At 49.2% G+C, this 15,467-nt stretch overlaps 1 protein-coding gene across 3 annotated transcripts; it reads left to right on the top strand.

Annotated features, from left to right (window-relative positions):
* Window positions 1–2,842: 2,842 nt before the first annotated feature.
* Window positions 2,843–15,182, top strand: HSD17B7 (hydroxysteroid 17-beta dehydrogenase 7). Of its 3 annotated transcripts, XM_026656124.2 has the most exons (9): window positions 2,843–2,947; window positions 3,117–3,320; window positions 4,876–4,968; window positions 7,286–7,400; window positions 7,988–8,182; window positions 9,364–9,468; window positions 11,467–11,523; window positions 11,975–12,073; window positions 15,050–15,182. In XM_026656124.2, exons 1-9 carry the CDS (start codon window positions 2,913–2,915, stop codon window positions 15,149–15,151), a joined length of 1,005 nt encoding a protein of 334 aa, XP_026511909.1. In that variant the 5' UTR covers window positions 2,843–2,912; the 3' UTR covers window positions 15,152–15,182. The 3 variants fall into 3 exon arrangements, with proteins under 3 accessions (XP_026511909.1, XP_026511910.1, XP_026511911.1); XM_026656125.2 differs by lacking the exon at window positions 7,988–8,182; XM_026656126.1 differs by lacking the exons at window positions 7,988–8,182; window positions 9,364–9,468; window positions 11,467–11,523; window positions 11,975–12,073; window positions 15,050–15,182 and having other exon boundaries at window positions 4,876–4,988; window positions 7,286–7,394.
* Window positions 15,183–15,467: the final 285 nt, after the last annotated feature.

The following is a 15,467-nucleotide window of genomic DNA, read 5'->3' as shown; positions in this document are numbered from 1 at the left end:
GGGGGGGGGGGGGGGGGTTGAGAACCCACCGGGAAGAGGGGAAGTCAGTGCCTATGAGTACAGCAAGAAAATTCTGGAAAAGAAAACTTTGTTTGAGAAGTGTGTCGCATTTGCGGGTGACAACTGCAGTACAATGTTGGGAGGACTCTGGCATGATGTAGAAGGTAAGGCCGTGTTTGCAAATTTAAAGAAGCTGTTGCAGAAGGGGACTTTAATCGGTGTGGGTTGCCTAGCACACATTTTGAACAGTTGTGTCCTTCACAGGGCAGACACACTTGATGTTGACATTGAGAGCATTATTTTGAAACTTTACAACTATTTTCATATCTACACTGGCTGACCTGAGCTTCTGAAGGAATATTGTGCGTTTGTTGACATTGAATACAAAAAGCTGCTTTATCACAGCAAGACACGATGGCTTGTTCTTATTTCCAGGTATTACAGATGTTTCCGCCCTTGAAGTCGTTCGTCCTGTCAGAGGACAAACCACCCACTGTGATTAAGAAATTTTTCAAAGATGAGTTCAACGAGATTTACTCTGGCACATGCACTCACTCATGAGTGCATTCCATTCACACATTCAGGAAATAGGGAAAACAACTCCATTGTGGAAGTGGTGAAAAGCTTCAACTCTGTGCACGCTGTTCTTGAACACAAGACCCAGAACCTCATGTCGCTGAAAGTTAAGGGACTACTGGCTGTGACATACCCCAGGTACAATCTGGACCGCTGAATAGATGTCTCTTCAGTTCTCCAACCTGGGATTCTTTTTACACTGCTTTGCTGATGAACAGCTACTCCTGTCCCGCCACACACAGCCTCCAGCATGTAACTTGCTCCCAGCTACACAGTATTTAGTGTTGCTAGCTAGTCACTCATGAATTACATTGCAGAAGAATACCAGCAGATTCTCAGTCCCAGACTTTCACCCAGAAATATGTCTTGTACTGCTCAGTACCTCCTGAACAATACAAGCTCCGAGAAAGTCTGTCATTTTATCAAAGAAAAATGATATGCGCAAATCTTGTTATCTGAAGTGGAGTTTCTCAGGCACTTAAATCTAAATACACTGGTAAAATCTATCTTTTTGTAGTTAATAAACTTAAGTGACTACAAGTGCTGATACATAAAAGTCAGGATTGATTACAAAAGAAAATAAAAAGATAAAAACACAAGCTAATACCTAACTTAATAACAAGTTAAGTGAACTTAAAAGCAAAAGCATTTCTCTCACCACAAGCTGTAGTAAATTTCACAGGCTTGGCTTCTTCTCAGCCTGGGCTGCCTCCCTCTTAGTTCACTGTCCTTCAGGTATTCCTAAATGTCATGAGCAGAGAGATGGGGCGAGGAGAAGAACTTGAAGTGAAGTGGAAGCCACTGTCTCTCATTCTTATATCACTTTGTGCAAAAGTTATCAGAGTCTTGTAAAAGTGGTGAACAAAATGGAATAGACTGTCACAAAAGTGCAAGGAGGGACTTGATGTAATGCATTCTTGGCTAAAGCAGAATGTCTGTTCAGCACATGCTTAGAGTATTTGGAGCTGTGGATGGAATCCTTGGAGACTTCTCGTTTCATGTGGGCAGGATTGCCCTGAGTAAGACACTAAATTGGAATGATGTGGAGTCTTGTGTCAAATACCTGACAGAAAAGGGGGTACACATTGATGACGTTAAGCGCTTTGATCAGTTCAGCACTCTCAAGAAATGTATGGAAGGTTCCAACCGTGATGAAGAGCTCAATAATTTCCTAGCAAATTACCAAAAATGGATCAAATATTTTGAGAAGTCCAAAACCATTGAATGTTGCTGTTAAAGATTGCACAGAAGATTGCTTCTTTTCTGTTCCCTCTCACAATGCAAGTTTTTTCATTGATGCCAAGCCGGTGGACAAAGGAAAGGAACAACTTAAGACTGCTGCGTTGCTGAAAGGGATCCTGCATGCAGGGCCGGCTCCAGGCACCAGGCAACCAAGCTGGTGCTTGAGGCGGCACCTGGAGGGGGGCGGCGCGGCGCTCCGGCCCCCGGGGAGAGCGGGGCCACAGCTGGGCTCGCCGCCCTGCCCCCGGCGCTCTGGCCGCCGGGGTCGGGGGAGAGCCGAGCCCCCGCCGGGGCTCGCCGCCCTCCTCCCAGGGCTCCGGCGCCCTCCCCCCCGGCCGCCGGGGGAGAGCGGAGCCCCCGCCGGGGCTCGCCGCCCTCCCCCCGGGGCTCCGGCCGCCCCCCCCCGTGGGGGGGGGGCCCGGCCGGAGGCTTTTTTGCCTGGGGCGGCAAAAAAGCCAGAGCCGGCCCTGCCTGCGTGTACAGTACAACATCAGGCCCACATCTTGCTAAGACTTTCATGGCTACTTGCTGAGCCATCAGCCACTGCTGGGAAAGATGAGCTCTACAGAGAAATATGCCTGGGTGGCCTGTCTGAAGAGACATGGGATTGACATTTACTTGGGAGGCCATTACACTTATTTATACATGTTAGCTATTCCAAATAGAAACTGTACCCCGCCCTGCACAGCACCTCGACTGGGGAACTGGAACTATGGTAACCCTAAGCTCCAAGCCCGCGCCTGCCATGGGGCAGGGGCCGGGAGCCCCGCTGTCACTGCGGGCGGGGCTCCACTCGGCCCACTCCACCTTTGCTGAGCGCCCAAGCAGCCCCGCGATGATTGGGCGCCGCTCAGCCCGTGCCCGCCCATGAACCCACAGTCACGCCACGGCCGAGGGCCCCCGCGAGCTCCCTGCTTGGAAGGTTGCTGTGCGGGGCGGTGTCTACGGGAGCGAGGCGGAGGTGGGGAGACGAACCAGAGTGGGCGGGGCTGCCCGAGTGGCGTTCTGCCCGCCGAGGGGCGAGGCCGTGCGCGCGGATTATAATGGCGCACGGTGAAGCTCGCTAGTTTATTGTGCCCGCTCTGGACCGAGCGATGCAACCCGTGGTGTTGGTCACCGGCGCTAGCAGGTGAGGCGGGAACACCCTCGTCCATCTGGCGGGGCTCTGTCTCTGTGTGGGACGGGCTCTCTAGGAGCGGATGGGACCCCAGGGGCGAGCGGGCTCGCTCGGGGAGCTCGGGTTGGGGTTGGAGGCGGCCCCGCGCTGACCTGGCTCTTCTCTCCCTGGGCTGTTGCAGTGGTATCGGCTCCGCCCTATGCAAGCGGTTGCTGCGGGAGGACGCTGGGGTCCGGCTGTGCCTGGCCTGCCGGAGTATGCAGAAGGCCGCTGCCACCAAGGCCGTGCTGCTGGCCGCCCACCCGGCCGCCCAGGTCACCCTCGTGCGCCTGGATGTCAGCAGCCTGGAGTCCGTCCTGCGGGCAGCCAGCGAGATCCAGCGCAGGTGTGTGGCGTCCGCCCGGGCTCGAGGAGGGTGGGTGCTGTGCCCCTAGCCCTGGCTGAGGTGAGCGGGCAGTAGGGACCCCTCCGGTTCAATCTGCTGCATCCAGCAGGTGTCTCTCCCCGGCCCACCCTGTGCTGCCTGTGGTACTGGGAGCCAGGCCTGGGAATAAGCCTGAAGCACAGTCAGTTTTTTTCACTCTGAATCGGGGGAAAGGGCTGAGAGGTGCCCTCCTTGAGCTCAGCCGGTGCTGTTCAAATCCCTCTTCCAAATGCCATTCTGTAGTGTGCATAGGGCAAAGGGGGGACTCCTTACCCAGCTTGCATTTGTTTCAGGCAGCAGTCATAGAATCATAGAAGATTAGGGTTGGAAGAGAGCTCAGGAGGTCATCTAGTCCAATCCCCTGCTGTTGTGTCTCTCTCTTCTCCCTCTTTCTCCCCCCCCCCCCACGACCACCAATCTTACCTTTTCAGCTACTGCAGTGACCTCTTTCACCTACCACAGTCCAAAAGTACACCACTGAGCCTGAAATGCTAAAGCTTTTCCCTGAAACAAGGAGCACAGGTAGCTCCAGACAGGAAGTGGTCTGTTTGCCACTTGCCTTAATGTTGGTGGCCACAATGTCATATCTTGAACAGGAGAGTTGGCTTTCCAAGTTTCTCTAAAGCCTTTGGCTATCTTGGGCTTTTTAGTCAGACACTCCCCAGTGTTGCTTCCACTAGCTCTTCTGAAACAGGAGAGCCATCTAAATCTGATTTGAGAGGGTTAGACAACACAGCAAAAATGCATCAGCCTCAGGATGTATGTACTAAGGCTCCCAGTATTGCTTCCAACCTCTCCAAAGGAGCTGAACTGATGGTGGCAACAATAGGAAATCTGATTCTTCCATTGCAGGTCAAGTCACGTCTGAGTTCCTCACTTGCCTATGTTTCAGGGGTGGTGAAGTTTTGTTTACACACTGCTTTGAGATTGTTAGTTGGAAAGTAGTAACTGCAGAGTTACTGTGGTGATATCTGTGTTCTAAAAATCCCAGTCCCACCAGATATTAGCCTGTGGATGTTAGGTGCCTAAATCCCATTGAATTAACCTAATCTTATTTTCTCTTGAAGAAAATCCTGGATAGCTAACTGAAATTTGAAGCATACAGAAGTTTGGAAAATGGATTACTTGTGGGCATCAGTTATATTTTAAGAACTCTAGATTTGACCCCCCAACACTCCAGATTTTGTGGGATTTTATATTCAGAGTGAATTTTACTGTTCAGATCCCTATAATGGGCTCAGTCAAGAACTCTGAATCCAAGTATTCTCAGAATCTGGGGAAATTTATTCTGGATCCTAGCTCTGGATCATGTCTAGTTTTATTTTGTGAAATGACATCTTCATGATTAGCTTAATACTACTTTGAACTTCAAAATACAGAAATGACTTGTCTCTGAGCTCCTGTCTCCATTGTGGGCTAGCATTAGCTGTGTTGGGGTGTGTGTGTGTTGTGTTTACACGATATGTTATAGGTAATAGCCATAACCAACCACGCTGTTTGTGTTTCCTTTGTGTAGGTTTCAGCGCTTGGACTATCTCTTCCTGAATGCTGGGATCATGCCAAATACCCACATTAGCTTCAAAGCACTGATCTCTGGTCTCTTTTCTGGGTACAAGATACCATCCTTAAGTAACAGTCAGATACTTTTCTCTTCCTAGTTTTGTCCTTGGATGAGTAGGGGGAGGGGAGATAAGAAATGGATGATGGCATGAATGAATGTTCCAGTGATTCACTGAGATTTCGGATGGCTGATAATGTGAGGGATGGTTAATGAAACACTGAATGAGTGGGTGGTTAGCTAAAAGGTGAACAGATCTTTTTTGTTATAGTCATTACTTAGAAAGTCATAAATGTGCGTGGTGGCCTACAAAGGCCTTCTGCTCAGAAGAGTTTACAGTCCAGGTAAAGCAGAAAGGCTTGCCAAACTGGATTCAATGGATTATAACGGGTTCTCAAACGGGGGGTCATAACCCCTCAGGGAGTCGTGAGGTTATTACATGGTCACCAAAAAGGTTGTTGTGAGAACCCCTGGTCTAGAGAAGGTTGTTGAGAGCATGGGGGAACAGTATGTTTAAGGCAGTGGGGAAGGTGTGGGGAGACTGAGAAGGAAGGAGACGCATGTATTGAGGTAGGGAAGGGTATTAAAGGGATAGCAGGCAGAAGTAAGGGGCTTCTGAGGTTTGAGCCTCTAGTGAAGTAGGGGGGATGAGGCTGTGGTAGGCAACTTCTCTGTTTAAAGAGACCAGCAAGATCTTGATTGGCAGATGAAAATCAAAAGTAGAGTTGAGACTGCTGTGGAGGCATGCTGGGGATGCTGTAGTTAAGGTAGTGTCAGGTCTCTGCCTCTGACAGGATCTTAACATCTGTGTTTAACAGCTTGAGAACAGGAGAAGAGAAACTGGATGTGAGCCAAGGCTGGGGATGGGCGGCTTGAACAGTTTGAAGAAGGCCTAGATCCATGTGCTCACTTCTCAAACATGGAAAGCTTTAACTGTACTGGTATGGTTGGAGCGGTACAGCTCACATCATGCAGACCGTTACTGGTATACAAGTGCTTATACTGGTACAGTTGATTCCTGTATGGGAAGGGGGAGTAAGCTATACTGGTATAAGGCATTTTTATACCAATGTAACCATCTCCGTAAAAAAATCATACCCTTAACGTAGGCTGATGTATACACAGGTCTTGTAACAGCATAAAAGTATGGAGGCAAAACTGGTTCTGTAGGTGGAGACTATGGATTTGACAGCTGGAAGGAGGAATGAATTCCACCAGACAACTCAGATGTATTAATGGCCTACTGGGCATGAGATGGGGGTTGTGGGTGGGGAGGCAAAAATACTAATAGAAATGGGTCACCATACAGCCTTCATTGAGTCTTTAGGATCAGCCTGTAGGTGTGCACAGGAGGCTGGGAGAGAGCAGATCAGCCACAACATTGCAGGGCATCAAGTACTTCTCAAAGAGCAATGAATTATGATTTGTTGTATCCCTCTGAAGTAGGGAAATAGGTCATCCCTATCTCTCTCTCTCCATAGCTATAGGGAAAACGAGTCATGGAAGTTAAGTGAGTGCAAATTCACTCACGAGCCAGGAACTCCTGACTCTTATCATTTGCTTTAACCACTCTAGACTGCTTTTCCTCTGAGTTACAGCCCATGTTACAGGCTCCCATTTAGTTTGTGAGCAGCAAACTGATCAGTTTTTTTTCTTTAAACTGTTTTCTGTTGTAATAACAAATCTCTAAAATCAAATCTCAATAAAAATGGGAGCTGGCTTTCAAAGTTCAGTTGAAAGACTACTTTAAACAATTTTTTGTTTTTAAAAATACAAAGCAAACAAACTCCGGCACTGGGATCTTTGTTTTTCAAAATTTATGCTGTTAAATATTTACGATTATCAGAATTCTTCCTTTTTAAAAAGTGATTTTTTTTTGAAAAAACAGACTATTTTGAACCTTCAAAATAAAAACTGCTTCTGAATTTGGTTCTGCAAGGAGTTTTCCAATTTTTTTTTTTTTTTTTTTAGAGCTGGTCAAAATACTAAAACTGGTAAGTGGGAATGTTTTAGGCTACGTCTGCACTACGGGGGGGATCGATTTCAGATACGCAAATTCAGCTACGGGAATAGTGTAGCTGAATTTGCGTATCTGATCCGACTTACCCTGCTGTGAGGACGGCGGCAAATCGACCGCCGCGGCTCCCCCGTCGATGGCGCTTACTCCTACCTGGGCTGGTGGAGTACACGTGTCGATTCGGGGATCGATTATCGTGTCCCGACGAGACGCGTTAAATCGATCCCTGAGAGATCGATTTTCTACTACCGATCCGGGCGGGTAGTGAAGACCAGCCCTTAGAATTGTTCAATAAAATTGTCACCTGAAGAAGCTGTAGCTCTGTCTAAAATCTGTCGTCTTGTATTCCAGGAAAGCAGTCCACATGCTGAGCACGGCGGAGGGGCTGATAACTCAAGAAGACTGCATCACTGCAGATGGCCTGCAGGCTGTGTTTGAAACAAACCTCTTTGGGCACTTTATACTGGTAAAGCTGCTTCTGGCAGTCAGGCCCTGATTCTGGGTCAGTGTGCAGTTTTGGGTAGAGCAGGAATTAAATGAGTCAGTTTCAACTCTCTTTCAATGTTCCTGTACATTGACCCAGTCTGGAGTGTAGTTGAGTAATGTGCAGTGGCCCAGGCATAGGGCAGGAGCCCACACCATCCCCTGTACGTACCCTGGCCTGGTCAGCTGTCTCCTAGTGGCTGAATGACAGCCAGGTCTGGGATTTCCCAATGTGCAGGCAACACTGATTACTGAAAGAGTTAGAATTACTTCAGGGTTACTCTGCACAGCCAGCAGACATGTTGGCTCCTAAGAGAAACACAGACCTGGTTCTCACTACTTTGCAGCTTGTCTTCTGTGCAAAGTGAATGCAAACAGGCTATAAAATGCTACCAACCAGGATCTGGGTCTGAGGTACACCAGTGACATGATTCTCCACTTACTTGTTTCTTGTGCAGTCAGTTAACCCAAACCCCTGCCCTCTAGACCAGCGTAACTGAGAAGTGGGAATTATTTTCAAATATCCATTTCAGTAGTTATCCCAGGACAATAACTCTCTCATCTCCTTAGATTCGGCAGCTTGAGCCTCTGCTATGTTGCCTTGAAAAGCCCTCCCTGCTTATCTGGACCTCTTCCAGCAATGCCAGGAAGTCTGCTTTCAGTCTCACTGACTACCAGCACAGCAAAGGCAAAGAGCCTTACAGTTCCTCCAAATATGCCACTGACCTTGCTAGTGTGGCTTTGAACAAGCACTTTAACAAGCAGGTGAGGGTGTCTTTCCTATGGTATGATGCGGAAAGCTGTCATACGTGGGCCTCAGAAATGTTGATAAGGTGGGATGCTCTTCAGTGGCAGTAGTATGTTGATGCATAATTGTTTCCACATAACAGTGTTCAGTTGCTTAATCGATTGCTCATGGATGTGAAGGAGCTTAGCTAGAGTGAGTTTCAAGTAGGTATAGTTGGTAGGATGTGGTGGGGAATGTTTGCAGAAGTTGCTTACTTGAGCATAATTGAGCTCTTACCTTCAGAATACTTGGAAGCTGTAGCCTTGTCTTTGGGACAGACATTATCTGTCTTCGCTGGCTGCATTGTATTGATGTATAATAAATCTTCCATTCTGTGGAGTCATCCACATGATGATTGGCCTGCTCTGTCATACAAATTAAGCAGTCCATCTAGTCTAGCAACCTGCCTAAGACTGGCTAAGAAACATTTTAGCGGAAGGTGCAAGCAACTCATATGGGACAACTATAGAATAACCTGCCTGTAAGGGAGACCTCTGCCAACTGATGTGGCTTATGCTCAGAGGTAGGAGTTGATAGCCATTCTAAAAATACTTGCCCTATCTAATGTGACTGGATGGCCTGTAAAATCTGTGGCATGGCAGCCGATACTGGTGTGGGAGCTGTTGACCATCTCAGACAAGAGGCAGGGCCTTCTCTGTCATGGGCCTGTGACGGGAAAGCAGCATTCATTCCATTGTTCTGTGCCAGTCCATAAGTGGCAGCCTTCTTTCTGGAAAGAGTTGCCATCCCTTACTGGTGTCTAACTGCTGTTTGGTGGGAGAGGGCTTAACTATAAAGGAGGAGGAATGTGTAATACTTCTCTACACGGGGGGGGAGGATAGCTCAGTGGTTTGAGCATTGGCCTGCTAAACCCAGGGTTGTGAGTTCAATCCTTGAGGGGGCCATTTAGGGAACTGGGGTAAAAATCTGTCTGGGGATTGGTCCTGCTTTGAGCAGGGGGTTGGACTAGATGACCTCCTGAGGTCCCTTCCAACCCTGATATTCTATGATCGCCGCTGCACAGGGGCATCTGCTGACTTTACGTTGTGAGGCCTTTGGAAGGTGCAAGCCACCTTGTAAATACTTGTCTGGTGTGTTCTTTCCAAGCAGATTTGCAGCATTTACTGTTGGCTTGTATCCTCTCCTTCCCCTTCTGCAGGGGCTGTATTCCAGTGTAGTTTGCCCAGGTCTTGTGATGACTAACCTGACTTATGGAATTCTGCCATCTTTCTTCTGGAAGCTGCTTATGCCCATCATGTGGATAGTGAGTAATCTCTCTGAAAATGTGGGTTTATTTTCAACTCTTCTTTGGGGTGGGATGGTCTTGGGTGTTTCACTCCTAGGGGTATACACAGTGCCTTATCACCAAAGCAGTTGTACAGTGTCCTTCGCTCCTAGTATGAATGGAAATGCAGCAGATTGGCGAAAGGCCACTTCCCAACTCAATGTGAAGCAAAGTGACGATTTGGCCCTTAGGACCAGCAGGGTCAGTCTGGGAGGTGAAGTTTCAGCAAAGAGATGCCTAGATAGCATGGGGCTCCTTATTTGGAGAGGGCTGGTGAATAGCCAGCCATTTTTTCCCTGTTCATATGTTTGTAAATGGGTGTGAAGCCAGTGCTACCAGTTAGGTGGTGCCCCATGGTTATGTGCCTTGTGATGGGATACTACTGTGTGCCATGTGCTGCAATAGCCAGAGAAGAAGCTGGTACAGTGGGTCCTTTGCCATGCATGTTGTAACAGAATGGCAAGGGTCTCCTGCTGCTTCACTCTGTTAGCAGTTGTTGAAATACTTAGGGAACTGTAGGTGAATTATGCTCCACCTTGATAGCAGGCAGGTAGAGAGAGCCCTCTGGGAATCGAGAGCTAGCGTCTGGGACTGGCGTAGGCTAGAAGAGAAAGGAACCTTAAAAAAGCCAAGCCTGGGAATTTCCCTTCAGTTAATTTAACCCAAAGCACAAGAGTGGGGTGATGCTCTGCAGTGGGTGAGGCTTTCTGGAGCTGGGAAGGGGACTCTACCACCAATCGCCTTTTATGGCCCAAGATCAGTATTGCTGCTGAGAAGTGCTAGTGGGGGGGCCCCTAGATGGGGAAGCAGATTTTAACCATGGCCTTTGATCTCTGGTTGCTCAGCCTCATCATGCCTTAAGTTCATTTCCCAGAGGTGCTGAGCACTCACCACTCCCATAGCCCCAATCAGAGTTATTGGTGCTCAGCACCTCTGGGAACTAAGCAGAAACTGGGCAACTGAAAGCAGAGGGACCCCAAATCTGAGACTGTTCTTGAACACATGAACCATAGTTACTAACTAGGCTGGTATTTTCAAAGCACTAAGCATTGGCATATCGTAAACTTCCCGCTCCAGTAGAAACAGAGCTAGATAATCAGTGCCTCTGAACTCCTCCTCCTCAATTAATGTTCCTACACATGGAAGATGATTCCTAAGAGAATACAAACTTCAGCAGTGAAGTCCCCAGCTTTCAGGTGTATTTTGTTTCTCCCTGGCACCTCTGGTGGAAAGTGGCCTCTTCCATACGCTTCACTTTCCTTCACCTCCCTTTACTCTTTTCCCCCCCCTCCGCCTCTTTCCTTTACTATCTCATCCTGTACCTGTTCTCTTCCTCTGCAGCCCTCAGTTTTCCAGCCTTGCTAATATTCCACACACTATCTACAGACAGCCAGACTTCCTATGTCCGTCAGCCAGACACCTTTTCATCTGTCCCCAGATCAGCTGCCTCTGTTTGGCCTTGGCACTGCTGCCACAAACTGCTACCTGCTTGCTGTTGGGACCTGCCTGTGCCAGCCCCAAATAAGTCTGCTCTCTCTGCTGGCTGCCTCCTCACTGAATCACTTTTCATTGGATGACAGGTTGTCACAAATTGTACTCCACCCACTGCTTGGGAGCCAGCTCAGGAAAGAGGTGGCTGGAAGAAAGGCATATCGGGGAGGGGGGGGGGATGCTAGTTGGTCCCCTGTGCCTGCCCCACCCCCCCAGCATCAGGGAGCGACCTGGTGGTGGTGTGTTGGCCATCTGGATGGTTCTAGTGACTTTACAGTGGCCCTGGGCTGAAATGGGACACCTGGTCATCTAGCTATAGGCAGGTGGCCTTACTCAAGGGGTGGGAGAGCTGTTGGCTGGGCCACTAGCAGCAGAGGGCCTTGTGCCTTGACACTGCTGCTGACCTCCAGGGAGCTCAGTCTTGAGTCCCTGCTCCAAGGTATAAGTGCTAGTAAGTTTCATGTCTCATTTCTTATTCTCTTTCAGATACGCTTTTTCACCAAGACTTACACACTAACTCCATACAATGGAGCAGAAGCTCAGGTATGTAGCATGGTTTGCACCTCAAATCACTGCTTGTCTGCAGTGTGTAACTCCTCCCAGCCCCTGGGTGTCTGGTGCTGATTGTGAATGCCTCCTCTGCCAGATGGATACATACAAAGCAGTGTTTCCCTACTCTTGCCCTGCACATCTGAATCACTTTCCATAGTAAGTGCTAAGACACTAAGCTGGTATTTGAGGTTCTTCAAACAAATGGCTCTTCACCCTCTTCTTCCTCGCCTACTAAATAAATAAATAACCCCTTCAGAGAGACCCTGTGGTCTCTAGATCTCACTTGTGATGGTCTCTTCTGCTCTTACTGAAACCAGCATCAGTATTCATAGATGTAAGGCCAGAAGGGACTGCATGTTGCCAAGCTGTTTTGTTCTAAAATGTAAGGCTGTCAGAACAAGCTGGACTGCCTGCCCTCACAAGTATGCTATTGTCTTTAAAGGTATGGCTCTTCAAACAAAAGCCAGAGTCACTGGATGCACTAATGAAATATCACAGCTGTACTTCACCAATGGGGAAGAACTATGTGGAGTCCCGAAAGGTAAATATAGCAAAGACTCTGCAGTCCAATTTACTCGTGAGGGAATTCTGCACCAAGTAAATAAAAAACCTGTGCACAATATTTTAAAATTCTGCAAATTTTATTTGTCAATAAATAAATGTGGAGGCTCCAGCATGGCAGGGGGGAACACAGGCCCCTAGCTGTACAGAGTGGGAGATCACCCTGCAGCTTCCTCCCCCAGGTCACAGACTTGGTGTTCAGGCTACACCTGACCCTGACACAACCCAAGGGCCAGGACTGCCCCAGAAACGTCCTGGGGGCCTGTCCTCTGTCAGGCCTGTGGGTAGGCAGGCTTAGCCTGGCAGGATCCAAGTGTGGGGTGAGAGGGTTCTGTGTGGGGCAATCTGGGTGCAAGCAGCTCAGTGGGGGTGCAGGGGATCTGGATGCACAAGGGAGGGGGGTCCTGGGTGTGGGGGCCTTGGGGGAGTCTAGGTGCTGGGGGAGTAGGACTAGGTGGAGCAGGGTTCAAGTGTGTGTGTGTGGGGGGGAGGGGCTCAGGGTGGTCCAGGTGCAGTGGGTGGGGCTCACTGGGGTTCAAGGGGGGGCTCAGCAGGGGTGGGGGTTTGGATGTAGGGGCGGTGGGGCTGGGCGGGTGCTCCAGATGGAAGGGGTGAGGCTTGGGGGGGGGTTCTGGGTATGGGGTGGGTCCAAATGCAGATGGGGAGTGGCTCCCTGTACAGTGACACCTCCCCCTGTGGTGAAGAGCGATGGGGGCAAGAAGCAGTGGGTGGGGGGCAGAGCTTCCTGCAGCTGGGGGAGATTTCTGGGGGTGGGTCTGACCCCACCCTGCAGGGGAAGAGGAAGTCCTGTACTCCCCCAGCCCAGCTGGGAGTAGCAGGCAAGCCCAGTGCATCATAGGAGCCACCACTGGCATATCTCCAGAACACCCCTCCTCCCCCACCACTGCAGTGATTTATCTCTCTGCTGGCTGCTCTGGGTGCCCTAAACAACATGGCCATGCTGCTGGGGAATGGTGCATGACCACTCTCACAGCTTCCCTGTCAGAAAGTCACTTTTCTACACCGAAGCAAAGAAATCAGGGGAGGGACATAAATTCTGCACACATGCAGTGATGCAGAATTCCCCCAGGAGTACAAATAGTAAGAGATGGACTGTTATATATTGGCTGAAAACACTTACCTGAGGACCTGATTCTTTCATCCTTGCTGCCATTTATACTCTACTGCACTGTGCCCAACCTAGCCTGCCAGTCTCTGCATCTCACTGTATGAATGCATTGCCTCTGTACTAACAGCTGAGTGCCTAGGTAGGTGGCCATCCGAGTAGGCATTACAGCACCGTGTCCCCAGCCCTTCTGCGGCAAGACCAGAATCACCAACACAAGGCTTGATGCAACTTCTTGCAAAGAGGACATGGAAGCCCAATGGACTAGTAGGGGGATTGGCTTGAACTTAATTGGATCACAGGAGTTCAAACAAAACCAGCGTGAGGCCCAGCCTTTCCCATTCCCTTCAGAGCCACTGAGAGGTATAAGCAGACCTGCAGGATTTTTGCTGCTGGGAGGTGGAGAAAGGATCTCCTCTCACTGCTGCCCACCAAGACGTGTACCTCAGTGAGGTGGGGGAGTATTTTCTTCTTTTTTTTCACCCTTGTGTAGCCTTCTCCTTGGGAAGCTCTGACAAGCCCCCTTCTGTTCCACTGGTCCTCAAAATGCAGGCTCTGTGCTGATTGTACAGTTTTACTCTGACTTTGTAGCAAGCACACAAGATAATACATCTATTGTGGTCGTAATATTGGGTATGTCTACACTGCGGGATTAATCCGAATTTACAGAATTCGATTTTTGGCAACCGATTGTATAAAGTCGAGTGTATGCAGCCACACTAAGCACATTAATTCGTTGGTGTAAGTCCCTGTACTGAGGCTAGCGTCGACTTCTGGAGCGTTGCACTGTGAGTAGCTATCCCATAGTTCCCGCAGTCTCCTCTGCCCATTGGAATTCTGGGTTGAGATCCCAATGCCTGATGGGGCCAAAAACATTGTTGCCGGTGGTTCTGGGTACATCCTCCCCCTCCCTCCGGGGAGGAGTACAGAAATCGATTTTAAGAGCCCTTTATTTTGAAGTAAATGGCTTCGTTGTGTGGACGGGTGCAGGGTTAATTCGATTTAACGCTGCTAAATTCGAACTAAACTCAGTGTAGACCAGGCCATTGTGCTAGACATGGTATAGATATGACCGTCTCTGCACCAAAGAGCTTACAAAGCAAACTTTGTTCTATCTGATTTAATTATACACTTGGTCTACTTCTGGGTGGGCAGCTGGAGTTGAGTGCAGGGGGCCAGGCAGGGCTGGAATGGAGAGGGAGGAGTGCAGTGGGCAGGCATGGGGTGCTTGGTAGCTGAAGGGCTGCAGTCACAGCAGAGCCAGGACCCACAGCCAGTTACACTATAGAAAAGGAGAATTCCCTCTGCAGAGTCAGAGTGAAGTAAAAGATGTTAGGCTGTGATGACTCCAGCTGAAAGGCCTGGATTTCACCCCTTGCATCCTCCAGCTGTGGTTAATGCTGGCTGTCTTGGGAAGGAGCCGTGAGGGGGGGTTTCAGTAGTATACCCTGTGCAAGTTCCTCCTGGCTTGTGCTGCTGTTTCCTCGCTGCAGAGGCTACAGTTTACCCCTGTGTCCTTAGCAGCTTGTACTAATGCTGGGGGAGCTTTCCTTCCCCCAAAGGCAGTGACTCCACATGCTATTCCACATGAAACAGCTTCCTTTTATTTGGGGCTGTAGCTCATCTGTGGGAGATGCTAGCCCTCTGTCATTTGGGCTACAGTCCTAACCAGCTCCCTGGGCACATGGCATAAGTGGCTGAGTGGGTGCCTTTCAGGAGGAGACTGAGCCTGTCCTTGGCTTTGCCCATCTCTGGCAACATCCAGCGGTTCTGTGTCAGTCCACATTGCAGCCCTCGTGGGCTAATATTACTGCTCTGATTTTTTTGCAGGTGGATGTGGAGGAAGAAACTGCTGAAATATTTTATCAAAAGCTGTTGGAACTGGAGAAGCATGTCCTAGCAAGATTGAATGCTCCCTTGAGCCCCAAGTAACAAGATCCAGACAAGGCCTCTAATGACAACTCTTTCTGACACTAGTGACATTGGAGTTCCTTTTAAGTGGGTATTATGCATTTGCAGTAGAGGCCTTCTTGGAGACATGTGGCTTTGTAGCACTTCTCTCCTCTGCTCAGTCTGGAAAGGAGTGCTCTCCTAGAATTGGAGGTCTGAGAGGGATTGAATAGTTATTTAGTCTCCTGGAGTCCAGTACAGGATTGCTCTCTACACACTCTAGTAACTTGGCTAAACCAGGCCTCCATTTCTGTACATGTCACGGTCTTTACAATAAACTGCAGTCTCCAAGAACTAC

Source organism: Terrapene carolina, unplaced genomic scaffold (genome assembly GCF_002925995.2).
Source record: "Terrapene carolina triunguis isolate 2854851 unplaced genomic scaffold, T_m_triunguis-2.0 Scaffold212, whole genome shotgun sequence".
NCBI classification, from domain to species: Eukaryota; Metazoa; Chordata; order Testudines; family Emydidae; genus Terrapene; species Terrapene triunguis.
The sequence above is the reverse complement of the archived record's forward strand: the minus strand, read 5'-3'. Positions and strand labels throughout refer to the sequence as shown.

Excerpts from the sequence above, each read along its gene's own strand:
- HSD17B7 (XM_026656124.2), top strand. The coding sequence starts at position 2,913 with ATGCAACCCGTGGTGTTGGTCACCGGCGCTAGCAG. Across the intron at positions 4,969-7,285 it reads ATCTCTGGTCTCTTTTCTGG|GAAAGCAGTCCACATGCTGA; the intron begins GTACAAGATACC and ends CTTGTATTCCAG. Across the intron at positions 11,524-11,974 it reads ACAATGGAGCAGAAGCTCAG|GTATGGCTCTTCAAACAAAA; the intron begins GTATGTAGCATG and ends TTGTCTTTAAAG.